General features: G+C 41.6%; 1 protein-coding gene across 6 annotated transcripts in view; it reads left to right on the forward strand.

Moving 5' to 3' along the window:
* celsr1a (cadherin EGF LAG seven-pass G-type receptor 1a) overlaps positions 1-25,512 on the forward strand; it is a 117,269-nt gene that overhangs the window by 89,572 nt on the left and 2,185 nt on the right. For 4 of the 6 annotated variants that reach the window (XM_085768654.1, XM_085768658.1, XM_085768660.1 and 1 more), the window contains 22 exons: positions 31-172; positions 2,722-2,842; positions 3,152-3,335; positions 4,843-4,944; positions 7,375-7,469; positions 7,849-8,058; positions 8,481-8,664; positions 8,890-9,033; positions 10,676-10,859; positions 12,094-12,261; positions 12,393-12,519; positions 12,621-12,821; positions 16,976-17,150; positions 17,439-17,551; positions 18,312-18,391; positions 18,512-18,638; positions 18,739-18,864; positions 18,967-19,103; positions 22,862-22,962; positions 23,049-23,192; positions 24,137-24,406; positions 24,833-25,211. In XM_085768654.1, coding sequence (XP_085624780.1) covers positions 31-172; positions 2,722-2,842; positions 3,152-3,335; positions 4,843-4,944; positions 7,375-7,469; positions 7,849-8,058; positions 8,481-8,664; positions 8,890-9,033; positions 10,676-10,859; positions 12,094-12,261; positions 12,393-12,519; positions 12,621-12,821; positions 16,976-17,150; positions 17,439-17,551; positions 18,312-18,391; positions 18,512-18,638; positions 18,739-18,864; positions 18,967-19,103; positions 22,862-22,962; positions 23,049-23,192; positions 24,137-24,406; positions 24,833-25,211 — 3,514 coding nt within the window. The remainder of the gene's footprint in view (positions 1-30; positions 173-2,721; positions 2,843-3,151; positions 3,336-4,842; positions 4,945-7,374; positions 7,470-7,848; positions 8,059-8,480; positions 8,665-8,889; positions 9,034-10,675; positions 10,860-12,093; positions 12,262-12,392; positions 12,520-12,620; positions 12,822-16,975; positions 17,151-17,438; positions 17,552-18,311; positions 18,392-18,511; positions 18,639-18,738; positions 18,865-18,966; positions 19,104-22,861; positions 22,963-23,048; positions 23,193-24,136; positions 24,407-24,832; positions 25,212-25,512) is intronic. The other 2 variants (XM_085768657.1, XM_085768656.1) reach the window with 1 other exon arrangement.

Below are 25,512 nucleotides of genomic sequence, written 5' to 3' on the forward strand. Positions count from 1 at the left end.
CTGACTTTTCTGACTTTTTGTCTGTCCCAGGTTACTTCGGTAAGGAGTGCGTGGACGCTTGTCAGCTCAACCCCTGTGAGCATGTTTCCACCTGTGTTCGCAAACCCAGCTCCTCCCACGGCTACACGTGTGAATGTGGACAGAACTACTACGGCCAGTACTGCGAAAACAAGTAAGGACCCTTCCTGTGTATGTGTTTCTGAGAGGAGCCTCTTACTAAACCAATCCAAGAGGCTCAGTACTTTTCTTTAGTAGTTTTTCTGTTGGCCTCTGGACTATTTGAATTTTTTACAAGCTTTCCCTTGAATACTGTAAGCATCAGATGTTTAAAAAGAGGCGGGAAGATTTTCAGTCAACTATCATGTTGTTTTATGACAGTAGGAATGTGCATATTTGTTTTATGAGTAGGAAGTGTGTCTGCATCTTCATATGTGCAGAGAAACTACAAGCATCAAAACCTTTATTGCCAAGATCTATAAAATGCTACATGCTGCTTTAAATTCCTTGTGAAAGAGAGAGAAAAAAACAAACACGTTTCTTATTCCAGCTTTAACAAGATTTTAAGACAGAAACTTTGCATGCCTCATGTTCCCTCCAAGAATACAGACTCCCTCATATCCAGATGTTAAAAATAAGCAGACTAAAAATGGACTTTGCCTCCCACTGAGACAAAGCTCTCTAATCTTCTTTAGTTTTGTTAGGCTCTTGCTCTTTCTGTATTGGTGCCAATGCTCTCAGTCGTTGAGAGAAGCTTTATGATTTCAGTAATCGGAGCTGGATAGTTTCTCCGTGTCTGTGTGTGTGTGTGTGTGTGTGTGTGTGTGAGGAGAGAGAGAGAGGGATATCAGAAAGAAATAGTCAGGTGAAATAGAGAAATTACTTTAAATCTTGTAGGTTTGCAAATTCGGCATTGTCAAAAGAGTTCATGTGAAATTAGCCAGCCCTGATCAAGGAGCAGTCATTTCCCCTCCTGAACCCCTGACCCTGCCCGACACGCATCACTTCCTGTCTTCAGCAGGATGTGGGATTCCCCCTCCACGCCTGACTGACCCTCCATAGGTGTTTAGTCTCTGCCGTCCTCCTTCTCGTCCCCTATCAGATCACATCGCTCAGCTGGAGATGGCATCTCCAGAAAGAAAGAAAGTCTGTGTGTTTGTATGAATGAGTCACACTTGATTCATTGACTTCAAACTATAGAGGAAGTTTATTCTAGATTCAGAGCGACTGAGGGCGTTTAGCTGCAGATAAACTCCACTGATTGTCATCTCTACAAGCTGATACCAAGTCATTACTTGCCAAAACCTGATCAACCATCGCTTTGAGTTGTGTTATTAAATAAACAACAGTTTTAGCAGTTATAAAGATATTTAATTACCAGTATCAAGAGATCACAAGAGTAGTTGGAGAAAAATACATATTTTTGAGATATCTCTATCTAGATTATTTCCGCATTGACTACAAGATCCTGCTTCTCACATTTAAGGCCCTCCATAACCTTGCACCTCCATACCTCACCCAACTCCTCCGTACCTACACACCTTTGCTCACTCAGGACCTCCTCTGCTTCACTCCTCTTCACCCCTTCTGCCCACTTAGCCACAATATGACCAAGATCTTTTAGCTGCACTGCCCCCCGGCTCTGGAATACACTCCCACAGCACATCCGAACTTTAACAACACTGTCAACTTTCAAGTCACATCTCAATCAATCAATCAATCATCATTTATTTGTCATTGCCATAAATAACAATGAAATTACGTTGGAGCATACAACCTTACATAGTGAAAAGTGCATAGTGCAAAATGTGCAATGGGGCAGAATCCCACGGGCATGTCATGTACACGAGAGAAAGGACAAAAACGCAGGGGCGCCAGAGGACATGGTCAGAGGTAGTATAGTGTGTGTTGCAGCAATGCAAAGGCCAGTTCACAGTTATTGTAAGGTGGGGTGTGGTTACTGTCCATGTGAGGGGAGGAGAGAGAGGAGGGGGGCACTGTTCAGCAGCCTCACTGCCTGAGGGTACAGGCTGTGGGCCATTCTGGTGGTTCTGGCAGATAAGGCCCTGTACCGTCTACCTGAGGGCAGCAGGTGGAACCGGGTGGTGTTGGTCACGCAGGATGTTACGCACTCTCTTCAGACAGCGGGAGGTGTAGATGGTACTGATCTCAAAACACACCTGTTCAGACTGGCCTACCCCCCCTAACATATTGTATTTCTTTGTCGTTGTTCACTGTTGCTCATTGTTTTATTGTTGTTTTATTATTGCTTCATTGTTTGTTTTACTGTTTTACTATTTGTACTTTTAATTGTTTTAATTGTTTTATTGTAAGGTGACCTTGAGAGTCCTGAAAGGCGCCTATAAATAAAATGCATTATTATTATTATTATTATGTGTATACTGTGTTTAAAAAATTCCAGGTTATGGGGCGGTGCGTGGCGCAGTGGGTAGAGCAGCCGCCCCTTGTAGAGGCTGCAGTCCTCACCGCAGGCGACCCCGGTTCGAGTCCCGTGTCGGGCGGCCCTTTCCTGCGCTTTCTCTCTCTGCCTCCCCCTTTCCTGTCTATCTCTACTGTGTACTATCAAATAAAAGGCAAAACGCCAAAAAATATACTTAAAAAAAAATTCCAGGTTATATTTTCTTTTACTTTAATTGATTAAAAGTGTTTAAAAATGAATTTGTGCTTGGTCTATTTTGATATATTCTTTTTTTTTTGGTGCAGAGTGGAGAGGCCGTGTGCATTAGGCTGGTGGGGTATCCCTGTGTGTGGACCCTGCAGCTGTGATACCAGCAGAGGATTTCATAAAGACTGCAACAAGACCACAGGAGAGTGTCGCTGCAAGGTGAAAACATACTACATAGTGATTTGTCAGTATTGCACAACATACATATATATAGAACAGAAGAATACCGCACTGAGAAAAAAATCTATTTCAGCAGCATAGATGTTTTCTGTGCATAATTACAGTGAAAAAAACCTTATTTTATGAATGAAATGAATTAATAACATGTTCTAGTATCAGCCTGTAATCGCTGCTGCTGTTTAGTAAAAAAACAACATGGTCTTGCTGTAGAGATGCCTCATTATCATATCTGTTTTTTCTTCTTTGCCGTCTTTTAATGGAAAACTGGCGTCTCTTTTCCTCCTGCAGGATAACCACTACCGTCCAGAGGGGGAGGACACCTGTTACCCCTGTGAGTGCTTCTCTGTCGGCTCTGAGTCTCGGACCTGTGACCCCATAACCGGCCAGTGCCCCTGCAAGGGAGGGGTCATAGGTCGTCAGTGTAACCGCTGTGACAACCCCTTCGCAGAGGTCACCCCCACTGGATGTGAAGGTATATATAATATCTATAATATTGATAAATTTAAGATATAATTGAATAATAAGTCATAAAAGTAAAGTGAAGAAAGAAAGAATAATAGGTATTCATTCAATCACATGAAACATATCTAGTCTATAGCTTTTCTAAAATGCTGCCAGATCATACAAATCATGTGAAATCATGTGAAAAGTGAAAACCATGAATTTCAGATAAAAGATGTGAGATATTTGTGACGGGACAACTATGAGAAAGTCATCGGGTGTATTATTCCTTTTAAATGTTCGACACACACGGAGTGGCCGAATGAATCGATGAAGTGTCAGAAGGAGACAAATGGTGTCGCTCACGTCTGCTGGTACTGCAGTCGAGCTAACTTTGTGGCTTTGTCGCCACCCAGCCAAGCAGAAGAGGCGAGTCTGGCCAGTGGGCTAACTTGGCAGTGGGGCTGCAGGAAGACAATACAGTAGGGATGAATAGGAGACAAAACCACAAAGTGCTGAACAGAAAATGAATGTCAATGTCCTGACTGTTTGACCCAATATGAAGCTTGTCAGAGTCTCAGAACGTGCTCCGACTTTTAATGGACGAGAAACCCTGAAATTCTCTGTGGGGATGTATTTTTTAATGTTGAAAACAAATCTCTTCATTCATTCTTTTAACATTTTTTTGATTATTTCCTGAGGATGTGGTTAAATAGATTCTGACTCAAGGGAGGAGTGAGGGAAGGGCAGAGGATGAGAAATCAAAGCAGTACATTTCTTTTGGTTACGTCCGGCGGATTGCTGAGGCCTCATACCGATCTGTCACCAGACACGACCCAGGCAACAACTCCACAGTTAACGTCACTGCAGCCTTGACAGAGTGACTCGTGCTTTAGTAGAACTCATCCTAAAAGAAAGGGAGAAAGTAATCTGAAACACCTCTCAAAGATTGCAAAATTTGTGTTTGTTGCTCTAGTTCCTTCCTACGAGTTAACGAAACACTGTGGGATTATGGGCAATTAAGATGAGCCCAGCTTGGTCTGACCTGAAGATTTATTAACCCAGATATGCTGAGATGAATTATGCATCTCAGTTTGTGTAATAGCTCGGTGGGATTAATTTGCCTGAATGTCACTGTGCTGGTCTGCATGGCTGTTTCATAAAGGGGAGTACCGTAGATTGGCCTGGTGTTGGAACCAAAGAAGATCTTCACCCTTTAATGTGATTGATAATGTGGTTTTAATGTTTTTGTTTTTTGTTTTTTGTTTTTTAAGTATATTTTTCGGGTTTTTGCCTTTATTTGATAGTGATGACAGTAGAGATAGACAGGAAATGGGGAGGCAGAGAGAGGGGGAATGACACGCAGGAAAGGTCTGCCCGACGCGGGATTCAAACCGGGGACGCCTGCGGCGAGGACTGTAGCCTCTACATGGGGCGGCCGCTCTACCCACTGCGCCACGCACCGCCCCGTGGTTTTAATGGTTAAAGTTAACACGGTTCAGCTTCAATTTGACATTGTACTTCTCCTTCTGCTGCAGTGGTGTACGAGGGCTGCCCCAAGGCTTTTGATGCAGGCATCTGGTGGCCCAAGACCAAATTTGGACGTCCTGCCGCCATGAACTGTCCCAAAGGATCCATTGGTGAGTGCTTTTAAAACCCTTATGATGACAACTGTGCGATGAATTAGCTTTATTCAAGGTAAATAACCGGCTTGAGTTGACTGACTCAGACTTGCTGTTTCTCCATTGTTTCCAGGCTTCATGCTAAGCTAGGCTAAGCAGCTGCTGACTTTTTTATTTGTAAGACTTAAAACAGTGAGTCAAAAGCCACATAGACCTGGTTTAGAAAAAACACACACACACACACACACACCGGTCTCTGTGCTAACTGTTTGCAGTTATTGTGTAACAGCAGTTGGATTAAGCTCTGTGTGTGTGTGTGTGTGTGTGTGTGTGTGTGTGTGTGTGTGTGTGTGTGTGTGTGTGTGTGTGTGTGTGTGTGTGTGTGTGTGTGTGTGTGTGTGTGTGTGTGTGTGGTTGAGTCATTTTCATTTTCACACACATAGGCTACACAAGCTGAAAAGCCAGGCTGTCTGATTGGTCAGTCATCCAAACAGAGCTTTCTCAGCAGCCAATCAGGAGTAGCCTAAATTTAATCTGTAGAGACTCTTGGAAAAACACCATGTACATTAAGAGCAGTAACAGTAAGGCCACGCCCCCTCCAGCTCAGTGTGTGTGTGTGTGTGTGTGTGTGTGAGAGAGAGAGAGAGAGACTCAGTGTGAACTCAAAAGTGAAGTTGCTGTCACTTTGCCGGTTAACTCCCCTTAGTAACTGCTGTCACCGTGGCGACCCCCTTTGTTGTCTCCTCAAACTCACGGGGGAATTTATTTGCTAACATCGCTTGCCGTGCTCGCCAAGCTCCAACTGGCAACTCCTCCGGCCGCTTCGTCCTCACAATGCAACAATGGCACGAGAGGAGACTTTGCATGTGGATGAAGTCTTTTTCTCAAACTGGAGCGACTCGCTGTGGAATCAGACATTTAAACCACTGAGACAAGAAGTGTCTGCATTTCTCAGGGGATTCAGTGGCAGCACATTCAGAGCTATTTCCTGTCTCTGATTGAAAAGAGATTTATTTTCCTGCAAAAGCACTGATGCATTTTCAGACATGTGTCTTTGCTTAGAAACTACAAAAAGCACTGGGCCTCATTCACGAACCGTTCTTAAGAACAAATTTGTTCTTAAGTCCTACTTACGAAGTTTTTACGAAGATTGTGGCATTCATGAATGTTTTCTTATCCAGAATTTGTTCTTAACTAAGAACAAAATCTACGAACAGTCAGGAGTATACTTACGCACTTTTAAGTGCTGAGACTTCTGCAAAAATAACCGATTATAGTGTTTTCTTTTGTTCTGCAGTTGTATGATATTATATGATTTGAATAAGAATCATTTTCTTATCTTTTATGATGTTTTTAATAATCATATATATTAATAATAATAATTGACAAATCACTGCAGTCTCTTAAAAAACATTACAGACACTAAATTCATATCATATCTTTTTTTGGGGGAGGGGGGGGCATACAGCTGCCGATATGATTTTTTTTTTTCCTAATTGCGGGCTGCTTGTGCAGTGCACTTACTGTAAGTGTTCACACTACACACAACTGTTTTTTTTTTCATATGTGATAATATGATGATATTTATGATGGCACACGTGAGTGTGGTCTCTCTGATAACAACCGAAGAGCTGCATCCACTGCTGACGCAACTAAATATAAATATAAAAATATAAACTAAATATAAGCCTTTTGTTTGTTTCTTTGTTTCATTCCTGCCGCAGTAGCGCCACTTCACTACTAAAGTTCTTTTTACGTTTGGAGTCTGGTGCTGCCTCCCAGATTTTCATTTGAGCATTTCAACTTTCTTTCTCACTTCACCTTCTTTGCTCAGTGCCTGTGGGTTCTGTGTGCACACGGCCCTGCAGTCTCATGCCCTTTTACGGGCATTGATGGGGCGGTTACCTATGCTAATCCTATGTTAATTAGACTCACCTGGCACACGCCCTCAACTTACGAGGAGATGGCATTCATCAAGTAGGAACACAGCTGCGAACAATTCTGAGGCTTACGAACGCGTTGATGAATCTGACGTAGGGTTTTCTTAAGGAACTTCTTAAGAACAACTTAAGAAAGAATCTAAGAAGGTTCTTAAGAAGATATTGGTGAATGAGGCCCACTGTTCTTTACTATCTGCTTTTCCATCTTGACCATCTCTTGAGGACACTATTACCCATAAAATAAAATAGAATAAATGAGTTTAACCACAAAATGTAGCTGCTATGTTTTAGTCCTCAGATATTCCTTACTACCCCAACAACCTTCACCAATAATGGATATGGAAGCCAGTCGTAGCCTGTAGGGCAAAACCCAGGGAATAAAGTGTATCATTTATACATCCATTCATTTAAATGTTGTTCTGTTGTGCCATAACACATTCAATTTAATGTGTTGTGTGGAAACTCAAATCTGATTTTTCATTCCTTCTTTTTTGTGTGTTTTTTTCAGGCACTGCCATCCGCCACTGTAGCGATGAGAAGGGCTGGTTGTCGCCTGAGCTCTTCAACTGCACCACTGTCACCTTCTCCCATCTAAAGAAACTGGTGAATACTTGTCAAAATAAAATCTCAGAAACCAAAATATCTCCACTCAAGCATTAAGAATACCTAAACATCTGCAGTGGTTGTTGATTAGGAAAATCAGGATGCTTCTTGTTAATCATCTCAAACATATTCTGCGTTGCAGGAGCTGACGTGTCTTTAGTGTAATTTGATCACCAGTGTATAGGAGGATTACAACAAGTACTTCACCTATTGTGTTTGAACCTGAACCTAATACTTCCGGCTTGAACTTCTCAAAGTCTCCCTAATCCAGGGATTGACCACTTTTTGTTGTGTTTCATTGCACCCACTCGCATTCCTCCGTCTTGACCTGCTCCTTCCCTTTCTCCCCCCCCACCCCTCTCTCTTTTCTCTCTCCCAGAACGAGGACCTGTGGCGCAACAGTTCGAAGATGGACAGTGAACACTCCAAGACCATTGTGCGTTTGCTCCACAGCGCCACCAACAACACGCCGCATTACTATGGCAGCGACGTGAAGACGGCCGCCCAGCTGCTGAACCACGTGCTGCAGTACGAGAGCCAGCAGGCGGGATTCGACCTCACCGCCATGAAGGACGCTGACTTCAACGAGGTAGAGAAGAAGAGCAACAGGATTATATTTTTAATTTAGATTTTAATGATTTTTACAACAACAACAACAGCAAAAAAAAAAACGAAGTGGTCGGCTTGATTAGAAATTGTTTGGAGATAATCTTAGAAGTAAGCAGACTAGTACTGGGTGACACACTGCCCTCCACTGGTTGAGCCTCACTGGGAAAGCAACTTGATCCATCACTCTAGTTATCAAACTTCCACCTTTGCTTCATTATCTTGTTGTTTTGTCTGTTTAATATTGATGTGATCTTATAATAATAATAATAATAATAATAATAATAATAATAATAATAATAATAATGATGATGATAATAATAATAATAATAATAATAATAATAATAATAATAATAATACAGCATTAAACCTTCATTCATGTCATATGTTTTGTATTTTTTTTAGAATCTGGTGCGAGCTGGCAGCGCCATACTGGATCCTGAAAACAAGGAGTACTGGGAGCAGATCCAGAGGACAGAGGGCGGCACCGCGCACCTGCTCCGCAACTTCGAGGACTACGCCAACACTCTGGCGCAGAACGTCAGGAAAACCTACCTGAAGCCCTTCACCATCGTTACTGAGAACATGAGTGAGTGGAGGAACAGAAAACATACTGTTTGTGATAACTGTACACATATTACACATCACAACATATGTTACGCACTTTATTTTATTCCTTTGCCATAAGGCTGTTAAATGATAGTTGCTGTATTAATTGTTGTTATCTTTTATTATATCTTGTTCTATTTATTATGGATGGGCAGACTGACTGACAGACTTATATTCATGATTTTCCTCTCTGCCTGTCCTGTAGTTTTAACCGTGGACTACCTGGATTTGTCCGACCCGGAGAAGTCGACGTTCCCTCGGTTCCAGGAGATCCAGGAGGCCTACCCCAACGAGCTACGGTCCTCCATCCACTTCCCCGAGTTCAACCTCCACACTCAAGGCCACAGAGGTAGCACCACAACACCCCCAGTTTAAAATAATAGTTCACCCAAAATTCAAATTTCACTCATTATCTGGGCGATTCCACCAAAAGAGTGCCATTTCTGTCCCCAGCATATTACATGTATAAAAACATGTAATAATATAATATAAATTGCATTTAATTAATAAACAAAGCACCATACACATGAATCACTGTAGAAATTAAAGATATATAATTTTTAATTACTATAAAAAGGCTTTCAAAGCACTGAAACATAGCCTTTGTTGCATGTCCCCAGAGCCAAACGCTATAGTTTACCACAATGCATTATGAATAAAATCCTTCTAAAATCTCATTGTTTTTGCATATTAGTGTGACTTAATATTATATCTACACTTATATAACATCTTTTAAATTAAAACCTAATTATATTTTGGTTAAAATTCACATTTTAGTCCCGTCCCCAGGTTTTCACTCAGTGCTGTTACCGGAACACATTCTACACTCTAAAAGTTTTGGACCATTCCACCAGTGACATGTTCTGCTGGAAGTGATATCATTTAGGTCTTTTGAAAGTCATGGGAAGACCAACATTAAATTCTGTAATTTATTTTTCCTGAAATTGAATGATATTGTAGCTATGTCAGGGTCCGTCACTCTTAAAACTCATTCCTGTTACCTAAATTATCTCTAGACAGTGTTTGTTGATATCAAAAGTAAAATATTCAGTTAAATCCTAAGAATGTGCTCTGTGTGCTCAGGCTATTAGTATAGATGCTATTTGGCTAGATTTCACACAACTGCTGATTTTATGCTAAAAACTCATTGCTGTTACCCTCATTGCTGTTACTTTTTCTTCAAAAATGCAATGATAAAAGCAGCAATAAATTAAATAAAGTAGCCTGAGATTGACCAGTACTCATTTTGAATGAGTAAATGTGTATATTAAAAAATTCTATACTGAAATGGGATGAAAAATGAAGTTTAATTTTTAAGAGTTACAATGAGCAAATGGCACTCTTTTGGCGGAATGACCCACCTACTCACCCTCATGTGGACTAAGGGCTGGGAGAAGTTTCAGAGTCCTCCGTGGCTTCTCTGAGTTACAGGGGGTCTCGGCGTAGCAGTGCATGTCCATATAAGGGTTGCAAATGGATACCAACTGTCTTCGTAACAAAAAGACACACCAAAAAACATCCAAATACCTCCATGCTGCTAATGTGCAATGTCCGTCTTGTATTGAAGCCCCGACATGCGAAATTGTTCCGAAAAAAATTAAATAAGTCTATATTTCAAGCTTGTTTGTAACGGAAGCTCCTCTTCCTGGTCCGTCCAAATCTCGCGAGATTTACGCACTGACGTCGGCGTAAATCGTGCGAGACGGAGGTATGGAGGTATTTGGATGTTTTTGGGTGTGTCTTTTTGTTACAAAGACAGTTGGTATCCATTTGCAACCGTTATATTGACATGCACTGCTACGCCGAGACCCCCGTAACTCAGAGAAGCCACGGAGGACTCTGAAACTTCTCCCAGCCCTTAGTCGACATGAGGGGGAGTAGATAATGAGTGAAATTTCAATTTTGAGTGAACTATTCCTTTAACATCACACTACACAAAGTTGAAGCTGCGGCCCCGTTCAGTCGGTTTATCTCTCTCTGCCTGACTCCAGTTGAGCCCACCCCGGCTCCCCCGACCCAGACCGATCCCCCCGGTGAGGAGGAGCACACAGTGTCTGATAGGAGACGCCGACACCTCGAGCCAGCTGCCCCTCTGCCGGTTGCCGTGGTGATAGTGTTCAAATCGCTGGGAAAGCTTCTCCCGGAGAGATACGACCCAGATCGCAGGAGTCTGAGGTAGGCTATTGACACGCCAGTGTGCCGTTATACATGCATACAACATGCATCCTAGGGAGTGCGGACCAACTTTCACACACTTAAGTATTGAGTTATGATGTGTAATCCAGTCAAAAAGTTGGAGGCAAGAAAGAAGAATGATGTTAAGCACAGAGGGAAAAAAACCCACACCCTATCTGAGCTCTAAAAACTTTTACTGTACGTAATAGTTTGTATATCAGCACTTTGGTCCACTGGGTTTCTAAAGGGCTTTATAAATACAGTTGGTATGGTATATAATTCACAATATCCTGTAAACTTTTGAAGAAACTCTACGTCACATAAAAATATTTCATCTTTGATGTTAATACATGCCATAACATTTACTGTAGGTGTGTTTGAAAGAGAGCTCCAGGCCCATATAAAACTCTGTAGCTCTTTTAAAAACTGAACATGAAGTCAGGGAGTACTCATACTGTATGTGACAGGAGAGAAAATATTTGCAAGATAAGAATGGGAGGTTAACAAAAGGATAAGAGAGAATACGTCCCAATGTAATCAACCTGTGGGTCTGTTATGGTGTAACTGCTCAGTGTTAAAAAACTTTAAACGGATCATTTTAGGTCAGACTTTGATTTTTTTTTCTTTTTTGAGATCAGATTTTTTATTTTCATTTAACAAATTAAGGCAACAGAGGTATTTCAGGGGATACAATATTACTGGAATAGATTCTCCCAGCAATCATACCAACAGTGGGCCCAAGACATAAGAACATGTCATGGGACACCATAGAACACAGTGATAGTAAGATAGATAGATAGATAGATAGATAGATAGATAGATAGATAGATAGATAGATAGATAGATAGATAGATAGATAGATAGATAGATAGATAGATAGATAGATAGATAGATAGATAGATAGATAGATAGATAGATAGATAGATAGATATACTTAGATAGATATACTTTATTGATCCCAAGCTGGGAAATTACAGTAATGATAATAATGATGATAAAAACAAGTAAGATTAATTACAAAAAGAAAGGATGACAGAGTAAGAACGTAGATGATCTGAATAAAAATGAATAAATAAGATAACATAATAAAAATGAATAACAAAAATTAAGTGCATACATAACCTACAAAAATACATACACACACAAAGACAAGACAGAGGGGACTAAGGTGAGAGAGCTTGTGGCAAAATATTGATCTTACAGCATGTATTGGATTTTTTTCTTGTGTTTCCAGACTGCCCAGCCGTCCAGTGATCAACACGGCCATAGTGAGTGCCATGGTCCACAGTGAGGGTCCACCTGTCCCTCCTGTCCTGGACCCGCCCATCACCCTGGAGTTCACCCTGCTGGAGACAGAAGAGAGGACAAAGCCCGTCTGCGTCTTCTGGAATCACTCCGTCGCGTGAGTTGTTGGCACATCCAGGAGTTTTTTTCTGTAGCTCAGAGTCATAATATCATTTTTGTAGCCTTCTGCTGCATATTACTGATGTCTGATGTGTGTGTGTGTGTGTGTGTGTGTGTCGGTTTATTTAGGATTGGAGGGACGGGCGGCTGGTCCTCCAAAGGCTGTGAGGTGCTGAACAGAAACAACAGCCACATCAGCTGTCAGTGTAATCACCTGACCAGCTTTGCTGTGGTGATGGATATCTCCAAGAGAGAGGTGCCTCCTTAGAGTTGAAACATCCAGCTAAGTTTGTCTTTGACTGTGTGTTGCCTTTGTATCAATGTCTAACTGGATGTCTGAATCGCTCTCTGTGGCAGCACGGTGATGTCCTCCCCCTGAAGATAGTCACCTACACCACCGTGTTGGTCTCCCTCGTCCTTCTTCTCATCACCTTCATCTTACTGTGCCTCTTGCGCCGACTCCGCTCCAACCTCCATGCCATCCATAGGAACCTGGTGGCAGCGCTCTTCTTCTCTGAGCTCGTCTTCCTGCTCGGCATCAACCAGACTGACAACCCGGTGAGTTTGATCTTTTTTTAAGCCCCCACAGAACAAAGAGGCACTGAGTTATGGATCTATCGTATATTCTCATTGTTTAAGGCAGTGGTTTGTTCTGTCAGTTGTAGCAGCTCAGTCACATCAGGTGAACTTCACCAGCATCACAGTCTGAAGAAGTTCATCTGAACTGATTAAAAGATGACAGTAATATTATATCATATTCCTACAGCAATGTTTAGGGGGGAAAAAGTCATGTTTAGTCAGAAACTGGACGGTTCAAATATCACAGTATGCTTCTGTGATTTAACTGTCTATTTGAGCTTTAAGCTAACTATTCAAAACCTTATTCATAACTAATAACTATTTCAATTACCCATCTACTGTTAGCCAGCTATTTGAATATTATCCATTAATTAATACAACTATTTTATCTATCAATTTCTTTTAGCCAGTTATTTCAATTATCCAGTACCTAAGCTAACTATTTAAACTGTTTACCCATTAGCTTACAGAGCATTTAGTGTGCGAATAAGTGAAACATTGTCTATTAACCTACAGTAGGTTAGGTGTTTATCCATTACGTTTAGCTATATTTCATCAGTTTATCCAGTACTTTTAGTTACATATTTTTGATCAAATCATACTTCTATACATACTTTCAATGCTTTATATTAGCTGAACTATTCACTCTTTCATCAGGTTGGGCATCACTGGTTTAGGGCTTTTTTGGGGGGGGGGGGCTTTTAGGCCTTTAATCAACAGGACAGCTGTAGAGGGAAAGGAAATGGGGAGACAGAGAGAGGGAACGACATGCAGCAAAGGTCCACCGGTGGAATCAAACCGGGGCTGCTGCAGTGAGGACTTTAGCCTATGCATGTGGGGCGCCTGCTGAACCCACCGAGCTAAACAACACCCCGGTTTAGGGCTTTTTAAAGTAGTTGATCTTTTGGGTGGTGTTAAGCAAAGTGAGCATCACTCTTCTTGTTACACTTTGGTACAAACTAAATGTTTGCTAAAGAACAAAACTTTTGTTCAGCTTCTGTGTGTAAGACAATCTGTTCTGGACCAGAGGGAAGTGAGTGACATTTTAAAAAACAAGATAAGAAGAACAACATCTCATTTAGATGGAAAAACACAGCCTGCATGCACATGATACAGACACACAAGAGTTAATGCTTTTCTTATGCTTGTGGTGTGGTGAAACCTGATGCGGCACAAACATATCTCTAGGGTTTACAGTATTAGACGCTACCAGGCATCTTACGATAATTTGTTTGGCCCGCGGGAAGCCATTTAAAGGAGTGTTGACAGGGGTTTTACCGGGCTTAATGTGCCGGGGCTTACCTGTGAGTCTTTCTTTATTTGACAGATTATGTGTTTTGATGCTCAGCTAATGACTGTAATAGTTAGGAATGTGCCAAAGCTCACACTAAATATAACATCCTGTAAACTGATTTTAGTTAAGTGAGAGTCCAGTCTTAGTGTAACCTTGTTACTGTAAACCCCTTTAATTAAAGAGGTATAGGATATAAGTGGAGACGGCGTAGAGTCTGAAGTCTAATGAGCTAATTATATTAAGTTCTTAATCTAGTTTGGAGTTAGGTTGCCCACAGTAACGGCCAGAAAACGTGCATGTGCGCTTTTAGTCGTACAGTAAAGGATCAAAAGGTGAGGGGATTCTTTGAAGTCTGCTGACACAGACATTCGGACACACACACTTACACACTCTGTCTCACCCACACACACACACACACCTCGGTGGGCCAGTAGTGGAGACATGCTGTGACTGGTACCTGTCTCCAGAAGCAGGCCTCCGGGCGGTAAGCCTTGGCAAAGGTTTCCCTGAACATCTTCTTAGTTTTCACTGGTAGAATCCTTTGCATGTTTGTGGTATAGAAAACATCATTAATCTGTTAATTGAAGAGCAATCCTCTTATTCTTCTGAAATAAGTTTTGAAAAGACAATGTCCTCCATAGTTCTTAAGGAGACATCAGGACTGATTTTATTGGGGTTTAAACGTTACATTAACGTTAAATATTATAAGTAGCTTTGTAAATTTGATAGGAATGTGAATGCTACATTCACCTATTTAATATCACTATGCTGGACATTAATGTTAATTCATTAGATTTTCTTTTTTGCAAACACATAAGATCTTTAGCCTTTCATTAACTGTCTGTCCAGGTTCAAGACTTAAACATGTTAAAGACATGTTCAAAATAAGATTGTATTATGTTGAACAGCAACCACAGAAACCAGCAGCCACATGTGGCAGTTTTTGGTTAATGGTAAATGAGAAATTACAGCGAAGTTAAACATTTAACAGCGAAAGTGGAGCCAAAGCAGGAAAACAGCAGCCTGGCATGTTTTACAGTGTATACATTCTACTGTTCATTTGTTAAAAGAGGTCATTTATTCTCTCAGAAGTTACACAGTCTTCCTTTAAAATGAACGTGTCAGCTCTGACTAGTCCAGCTGAACCAGATGTCCACAGTCTTGTGCAAAGACATCACAGGATCATCAGGTCCAACTGGCAGTCCTGCAACACCGGTGGGCAGAAACCGCCAACCTCCAGTCGTCAGCCAGATGGAAATGTTGGCTCTGATCATCGGAGATTAAAGTCACATCAGCTCAGACTCTCCAACCTCATGTCACAATCTTTCATTGGACTGAGATATTTATGTTAAATTATAATCTCCCATATAGAGTAGTTAGGCCAGCATGCTAATCCTTCCAATGTAGACTTCTTTAAAAGAAAAGATGAAAGAAATTGTTTCAGTAACAATGAGATATAAGGTTATCACATGGTAGAGTGCAATCTGAAATTCCTTAGAGCAAAATCTGCACAGCATTTCAGCATCCCCTCCACATTTGGACAAGTTCTTAAAACCATTGAATATAAAAGTAAAGTTGACAAATCACAGCAGTTTCTGACCAATCAGATGTCCTTTTCTTATCTACGCTACCAATCAGATTGGGCGCCTTGATTCAGCTTCAGTTGTGGGAATCTTGTCCTTTGTTCCCAGTGGAAATGTTCTGACTCACAGTGTTTTGACTGAGCTGAGGTCGACTCACACACAGACTAACCACACGCTGCGTTATCTGCACCTGTGTGGATTTTTTGTTGAGTGCAGTTGAGTGTTTGGGGGAATTTCAAAAAGAGAAAGAGAGAGTTTAATCTGTCTTTGTTTTTTTTCCATCTCTGAATGCAGAGTGTTTGTGTTTCGGGGGTTTGTGTGCAGTGTTTGTGCATGTTTGCTATCTAGCTAGTGATTAGGTGTGTGTGTCTGTGTGAGTGCGCGCGTTTGTGTGTGTGCGCGCATCTGAGAACTGTGGAATGCTGTCAGTGTGAGCCCTGGGCCATCTGTAGAATGATTTATAACCCTGTCAATGTAGTTTCTCTCTCTCTCTTTCTCTGTGCTTCTGATCTCTGCAGTAATACACAGCATTACTGAAATATAGCATCTCACCTGCTGGGACATTCCCTAACACACTCAAACATTCCTCTATTACAGAAGCAGACATTGAAATAGGGAGGAGAGGAGGTATAGGAACATGCAGACAGGCTGAATCATTACTGTATTACATAAACTGTCAATTTGTTTAGTTATTTAATCTGTAAATTTCCTGAGAATTGTAAAAAAAAAAAAATTTATTTATTTATTTATAAAAGATATTTGATTTACAGCTTAAAAAACAGAGAAACAGCAAATCAGCATATATCTTCTATTTATTCCAATTTAGTAGTTTATCTCAATAACATATTGATATACATAATTTATATGGATGTATATAGTGTGTATATTGTGTCTTCCTTTTCTTATCTCTCGTTTATTTAGCTATATTATATTTTTATATGTACTGTATGTGCACTACTGGATACTTGAAGTCTGAGTCTAAGATCCCACTGTTAGCTATCAGAATTTAATCCCTTTGTTTATTTGGCCATTGATTAGTTGAACCTGTAAAATGTTTTAGGGTTAGACATCACACAGATGGTTTGAAACCCTGTGGAGAAAGGTGTGGTTCTACCAGGGTTGATGAGATTGACAAAGAAAAAAAAAAAAAAAAACATGGCTGCCTTTTTGGATTCTCACCTGGACCAAATCAAAAGGTTGACTCTTACTGACAGATCTCTGTCTCTATTCCCGCTCTCCGTCTCATCTCTCTCCAGTTCGTGTGCACGGTGATCGCCATCCTCCTCCATTACTTCTACATGTGCACCTTCGCCTGGATGTTCGTGGAGGGGCTGCATATCTACCGCATGCTGACCGAGCTGCGCAACATCAACCACGGCCACATGAGGTTCTACTATGCCATGGGCTGGGGCATACCGGCTATCATCACAGGTGAGACACACATACATAATACAAACACACACACACACAAACTCAGAACTAGCTCAGAAACAAGGCAATTGAAGATGGCAGATTGTCAGGGAGGTTCATGCTGAGACACGTCTCCTCTGAAGACGCTCTGATCCTCGTGGGAAAATGATTGAACCAGAGACAGAGGGAGAAATGAAATGTGGAGCTAGATATATCCTGCTCTGATTTATATACCTGCAATACACAAAGAATTAATTTCATTATGTTGCATGAATATTTCCCTCAACATGATTTTGTGTGTGTGTGTAGGTCTTGCAGTAGGACTTGACCCTCAGGGATACGGGAACCCAGATTTCTGTTGGCTTTCCGTCCACGACACACTCATCTGGAGCTTCGCAGGACCCATCTTTGTCGTGGTCCTGGTAGGTTCATAAGTTACATAACTGACACCAGTTGTCACTGACCCCTGTTTACCTGGGATATAAATGCATGTGTAAACAGACCCATGATTTCACAGTGGAGCCATACATTTAATGAAATAAACTTTCACAAATAGAGAAAACTTGGTAACACTTTACTTGAATAGGTATTCATAAGATTGACATAACACTGTCATAACCATGACATAACAGCTGTCATAAACATCAATGAATACTTATGACAGCTGTCGTTAAGTGTCATTCGGTAAGTTATGTCACTTTTAATGCAAAGTTGACATTGTTTGAGATTTTTTGTTCTGACAACTTGACATCATAGCAGACCTAATTGCCAAACTTTAAAAATTATGTCAAGTTCTCATAACAAGGACATCTCAAATAATGTCAACTTTGCATCAAAAGTGACATAACTTACCGAATGACACTTAACAACAGCTGTCATAAGTATTCATTGATGTTTATGACAGGTGTTAAAGTTAAAGTTAAAGTTAAAGATACTTTATTAATCCTTTGCAGGAAATTACAATGTTACCAGCAGCAGAAGACAACACAAGACCACAAGCACGCATCATCATGCACAAAAATACACAATAATACAATAACAACAATATTGCACAACCATGTCATGGTTATAACAGTGTTATGTCAATCTTATGAATACCTATTCAAGTAAAGTGCTACCGAAAACACTCTTTGTATCAAAGTGAAATTAAGTAAAACAAACAAACCTTTTCTCTCTCCGTAGGTGAACATAGTGATCTTTGTCCTTGCTGCGAAGGCTTCCTGTGGTCGAAGGCAGAAGGCCATGGAGAAGTCAGGAGCTATGTAGGTTTCACTGTCATGGAGCTGATTCCACAACATCATAATGTTAATCCAAGTCTGGTATAGAGTGTTTAATAATAATATCAGTATCGATGTGGTGACATACTGTGTTTCTCTCCTCAGTCCGGCGCTCCGTATGGCATTCATCCTGTTGCTACTCATCAGCGCCACGTGGCTGTTGGGACTAATGGCGGTCAACAGCGACGTAATGACTTTCCACTACCTTTTCGCGGTCTTCAGTTGTCTGCAGGTAACATAAGCAGCTGTGTTTAATCTGAGATCTGTCAGTAGAAACGAGAAGGTCTAGATTTAAGGCTCATTTGTCAATGTCTCTATTTCTTTCTTCACAGGGAGTCTTCATCTTCTTCTTCCACGTGGTCTTCAACAAAGAGGCACGGAAGAACCTAAAGAACGTCCTCACAGGAAAGAAAAGCATACCAGACGAGTCAAGCACCACCAGGGCGTCTCTACTCACAGTAAGTGTAAAGACGGACACATGTCCTCCTCATGTGCAGCTCATTTATGTGATGTTGTATCCTATTTGTTTGCTACATAAATATCTATCACACCGTCCTCAGCGTTCGCTCAACTGCAACAACACGTACACAGAAGACGGACAGTTGTATCGCTCGGGCATCGGAGAGTCCACCGTCTCCCTGGACAGTACGCTCAGGTCAGCTAAGAGCCGCAGCAGCTACTTGGCTTACACACTCAGGTACAACACGCTCACTGACTGCATGGCTGCTTTCTTTTTTTTTTCTTCTTCTTTTTTAAATACTGCTGCATGGCGGGCGAGTGTGTGTATGTTCACGCCTGTGTGTGTGTGTGTTTATCTTGACCAGTCTCTTTGAACATTTTCTCTCTCTTGTATTCCTTTGTCGTCCTCCCGGCATGTCTTTAGATGCATCAAATGTCTCAATCATACTAACTCACACCGAGCCGCTCATTTATCTACACACACACTGGAGAATCCCCCCCTCACCCTGTCATCCTGTCACTCTGTCACTCTGTCACCCTGTCATCCTGTCACTCTGTCATCCTGTCACCCTGTCATCCTGTCACTCTGTCACTCTATCACTCTGTCACTCTGTCACCCTGTCACTCTATCACTCTATCACCCTGTCACTCTGTCACCGTCACCCTGTCACTCTATCACTCTGTCATCCTGTCACTCTGTCAACCTGTCACCCTGTCACTCTATCACTCTGTCACCCTGTCACTCTATCACTCTGTCACCCTGTCACTCTGTCACCTTGTCACCCTGTCACTCTATCACTCTGCCACTCTATCACTCTGCCACTCTGTCACTCTGCCACTCTGACACTCTGCCACTCTGTCACTCTATCACTCTGTCACCCTATCACTCTATCACTCTGCCACTCTATCACTCTGTCACCCTGTCACTCTGCCACTCTGCCACTCTGTCACTATGTCACTCTGCCACTCTGTCACTCTGCCACTCTGTCACTCTGTCACCCTGTCACTCTATCACTCTGTCACCCTGTCACTCTATCACTCTGCCACTCTATCACTCTGTCACCCTGTCACTCTATCACTCTGTCACCCTGTCACTCTATCACTCTGCCACTCTATCACTCTGTCACTCTGTCACTCTGTCACCCTGTCACTCTGTCACCCTGTCACTCTATCACTCTGCCACTCTATCACTCTGTCACTCTGTCACCCTGTCACTCTATCACTCTGCCACTCTATCACCCTGTCACTCTATCACTTTGCCACTCTGTCACTCTATCACTCTGTCACTCTGCCACTCTGTCACTCTGTCACTCTATCACTCTGCCACTCTGTCACTCTGCCACTCTATCACTCTGTCACTCTGCCACTCTGTCACTCTGTCACTCTGTCACCCTGTCACTCTATCACTCTGCCACTCTATCACTCTGTCACCCTGTCACTCTGTCACTCTGCCACTCTATTTCTCTGTCACTCTGTCACCCTGTCACTCTGTCACTCTGTCACCCTGTCACCCTGTCACTCTTTCACTCTGCCACTCTGTCACTCTGCCACTCTGTCACTCTTTCACTCTGTCACTCTGTCACTCTGTCACTCTGTCACTCTGCCACTCTGTCACTCTTTCACTCTGCCACTCTGTCACTCTGCCACTCTGTCACTCTTTCACTCTGTCATTCTGTCACCCTGTCACTCTTTCACTCTGCCACTCTGTCACTCTTTCACCCTGTCACCCTGTCACTCTGTCACCCTGTCCCTCTGTCTCCCTGTCACTCTGTCCTTATTGTGCTGTAAGCTTTATCCAGAGTTGGGGATATGTTGCTTCTGGGTTTCTCTATATTTGAAGGATACTGCTTTCTTTGCCACATAATGTACATTGTACACCTTGTACATATTGTACAGGACCTCTACTTGCATGAAAGACCAGGCTGAGCTTTGCCAGCGCATGGCTGCCCACTGACATACACATACCAACTCTCAGATACACAGGAAACACAATACCAACTGTAGATGTATTAACATTATTCATCCATATCTTATGCTGTTGTGTGCTGTGTGTGTATTCACAGATTAAACTGATAACTTAAGTTATTAGAGAATTGTGGTGTTGAAATGTAATGACATGACATGAGTGCATGAGTGCAAAACAAGGTCAAACTGTCAGAGGACAATGAGACATTGTGTTTAAATTTGAATAATTGAATGTAAATGTGAAATGGCCTCAAAGCACTGGAACAGATAGACATCCAGTATACACTCAGGATAACCAGGATAAAGCAGAACTGGGGTATGTGGGGGTTATTGTATGGCTGTTGAATTCAACTGCATTAGTTATACAAGGTTTACAGGCTAAATGTGTGTATGACCTAAATGTCCACTTTTTTTGCAATCTTACCATGACGAAAGATATATATATATATATAAAATACACAGTTACAACAAACACTTAAGGTTAATTAATCAAGCAAAGTGCATTTACAATGCAGTTTTAGCTGTCTCAACGAGAAGTCTACTTGATGTGCATTATGTCCACTGCTTCATGCTGATATTTGACAACTAGCAATATATTTTTTAGCAATATCTGCTAAATGTCTACAATATCAAATGTGTCACATTTGTGTATTGCAAAATAATATATATTATGCAATTTGGGTTATAGAACATGTTCCATCATGTCTTTCTTTCAGTAATTGCAGCAGATGTTAGAGCTGATTATAAGTGTTAATTGCTAAAAAAAATCTATTGAGATATTGAGTTGTTTTTTTGAAACCTGTATAAACTTTCATAACTTTTTACTTCTTTAATTAGCCTGGAGCACTTGAGAAACAGTATAATTATATTACTGATTAATGATTAAAACAGTGACCTTTTGAGATGTCTCTCGCCCACGACAGAGACGCTTTCCATCTCTGCGTGTAGCTATCAGAGGCATGTTTTCATCGAAGTGGAGTGGTATTACATATATCTGGTGTTTTACAGAGTTTTTACAGAATCGAAGTTAGGTCTGACTGTACGCCTCAACTCGTAAAGCTGTCATCTTGGTAATGCGAACTGACACTGGGGTCAACAAGAGCAAAAATGCTTGCGGGTGCAATGTGGCGTGCTGCCTCTGCGAGACAGACGGGTGAGAGCAAGAGAAGGGGGAAGAAATAGAGAGAGATGGGGAAAAGAGAGAAAGAGAAGGGCAGGAGACATTTGAAAGGAGATGAGACTGTACCTGTTGGAAGAGGGAATCCAATACAGACGTACAGAGACCTCTCCCCCGCGGCTCTTGGCATGTTTTCAGCTGCTTCCAGAGGATTCTCTTAGATCAACCATCAGACAGGTCAGAGTCTCTGGTAGCATATTTGCCTCCCAGCCAACATCTCAATACAACCTGGAATAAACAGCTGCAAGAGGAGAGAAGAGATTGAGTAACTTCATCCACAAATTTGCGGGGGGTTAGTATGTGTGGATCGTGGGGTTGGGGCTCGGGTGGGCGGTGGTGGTCAAATGGGCAGTGGATGTCATAAACGTGGTGTTTGTTTGTGTGTTGCAGCTGTGCTGTGCAGCACTGTGTATTGTCAATCCACCAGAAAATAAAAAATATATATATACTGTATATATATATATATATATATATACACAGTATATACTGTTTATATACAGTATGTATATCATAGATAGATTAAAAGAGTTTATGATGCGGGCCTGAGTACCCTCCATCAGTGGCAGATATGTTCCTCTGTTGTTAATAAAGCAGTCAGTTTATCATTGCAAAAACTCTTACAACACATTTTAGTTTCTATTCACATCTTTGTTGAAGCCTCCAGTAGTTCCAAATATTTTGTAATGAGAGATTGTACATCACTTGTCTCAAACCTCAAGTTTGGGCTTGAATTAATTTCCAGAGACGCTGTTTTCCCTCCTCCACTCCACCTCTGCTTCTCCACTCCCTCTTCTCTATCGCTTCCCTGTCCCTCTCTTCCTCCTTCCCTGCTCTATCTGTCTTTATCTGTGTAGGGAGGAGTCTGGCCAGAAGCCCAGTGGCTCCTCAGGAACAGCTAAAGGACACACAGACCTGGATGGACCTCTGTTTCATCGTAATGGCACCAAGGGAGATGGTGAGTTTACCTTTTCAGCTTTTTTTTATGCATCATTATCGGGTATTAAGTTTCTCCACTAACTTTTCCTCCTCCATTCCCATCAGACTCTGACTCAGACAGTGAGCTGTCAGTGGATGAGCACAGCTCCTCCTACGCCTCCTCCCACTCCTCCGACAGTGAGGACGATGACATCGACGTCAAGCCAAAGTGGAACAACGAGAGGCAGCCCATTCACAGCACACCTAAAGGTACACGCACGGTCCAACTGAGCCTGTGAGCTTTATATTTATATTCCACTCAAAGAAGAAAAAGACACTTTTTACTCAGTGACTTCAATTAGACGTCTATATTTATTTTACAGATCAACTTGTCCACCAAAAATATGAATGTGATAAACGTATGAACATGTGAATATATGAAATATAGCTATAAATTAAACAGATAATTTTTTACAGTGAAACTAATAATATGCTGCCTAATAATACTCAAAAACATCAGTATGGGTAATTATTCTGCATTATGGGTATTTTCACTTATGGTATAAATACATACAATAATACGTACATACTTTTACTTGTGCTATATATTGCACTTTTCATGTAATATTACTGTAGTAAAGTATCTGAATACTTCATACACCACTGGTCGTAATGCACCAACACTGCCAATGATTTGGCACACTGGTACCTGTGGCCTAAAATAAAGAAATCCACAACCAAGACATAGTGGTTTAAGCTTTTCTAGGGTGGCAAAACAAAATTGGACTTTAAGATGAGACTATAAACCACGAGTTAAATCAAGTTGAGTCTTGTGTCTCTGGTGCAATGTGTCAAGTCCAAATCCTCATGAAATAAGTCCTGAGTCATCCAGTTTGTGCCTGAGTCCTGTTCCAAGATGGGTCCAGTGCTCTACTGGGAGCTCACATAGAAACACACAGACACAACTTACAAGTATGAGATTACAACAAATTGTTATGGCTATTTATAAAACAACCAAGAATCCAACTTCTGGACGTGAATGCAGTCAGTGCCTGAGTTTAAGTGCGAGCTATCCATCCACAAATTCAAGTCAAGACCAAAGTCCAAGTCCTTGACTGGAAAACTACAATATGAAATAAACTCTGTAGGAGAATCTGAGTGGAATCTTGTTTTATTGCTTCTGCTTCAAATATGTCTTGTTCCCCCTCCATCAGTGGAGTCAGTGCCCAATCACATGAAGCCTTACTGGCCGACAGAGGCCACCACAGCCAGCGACAGCGAGGACCCTGGTGGGGCGGAGAGACTGAGGGTGGAAACCAAGGTCAATGTGGAGTTGCACCCCGAAAATAAGCTCAATCACATCGGAGAAAGAGAGAAAGAGTCGCTCCAGGAGAGAGACAGGCAGACACCAAGTAATGCTAAAGATACAGCGCCCTCTAGCCAACCAAACAGCAACAGCAACCATCAACCGGAGCAGAGAAAAGGTAAGAGAGGAGGAGAGCTCTGCTGGATTTAATCAAATTTTTTTATATATTTATTTGGAACATGTAAAACAAAATAAGGCACAATTTCAGTTTGTTCCTTCATATGTAAATAACATAAACAAGTTGAAGAACCAAAAACAACAAAAACACAATATTCATACATATTCGAAAAGGAATGAGAAGAAGCTGTGCCCTTTTCCCAGCCCTTTTCCACAAATCATAAATAAATCGATTACTTGTCCCACTTCATTAATTGCACTTTATTCCAGTTTTTTGTTTGAAGATCATCTTCCCTGTACCCCTCCAGAGTTATGTTTTTGTACTAAATGCTCCATGTTTGGACATTGCTTTAATTAATTCTTTAGACTGTTCCATAGTTTCACACCACGTATAGACATGGATGAATGTACTATTTGTCCCACTCAGGTATCTTAAAGAACAAGATCAGCTACCCTCCTCCGCTCACCGACAAGAACATGAAGAACCGTCTGAGGGAGAAGCTGAGCGACTACAGCTCCCCCACCATCACCTCCCCTCCGCCCAACAACAACAACAGCACCTCCTCCACGCCCCTTTCCTCCATCAACATCATGACCCCTTCGTCCCGGCCTCCCTCGCTGGCCTCCAACGATGGCGGCCGCCCCGGCAACCACGACAACAGCTCCGTCATCAAGCCGCCCATCGCCCCGCGGCCGCAGATTCCTGTCGGGTCCCCGCCGGCAGGCGTCTACAGGGAGACCAACGGGGGCGTGGCCATGCACTTGAAGTCAGGGACGGTCAACGGAGGCAACGAGTCTGATTCAGAGTGAGTAGAAGCAGAGAGAATGCAAGCATGCAACTATGACGGCTGTTGGTCATAGTTGGATATGAGTTATTTTGTCCTAATGATGAACTGATTGAATTAATTAATTATATAATTTTAAAAAATGATTTTGAAGAATTATAAAAATAAAAAAAATAAAAAAACTGTTTAGCCTCATATGGCTCAATAGAATGCATGTATCATAATAAGGTAAAGGAATAGTTTCACATTTTGAAACATGCTGATTTATTTTCACGGTGACTCAAACAAAAAAGACTGATACCACTGTCAAGTCTGTTCTCCA

The sequence above is a fragment of the Trachurus japonicus genome, chromosome 23 (genome assembly GCF_045865225.1).
Source record: "Trachurus japonicus isolate A0001 chromosome 23, Traja_1.0".
NCBI lineage: Eukaryota > Metazoa > Chordata > Actinopteri > Carangiformes > Carangidae > Trachurus > Trachurus japonicus.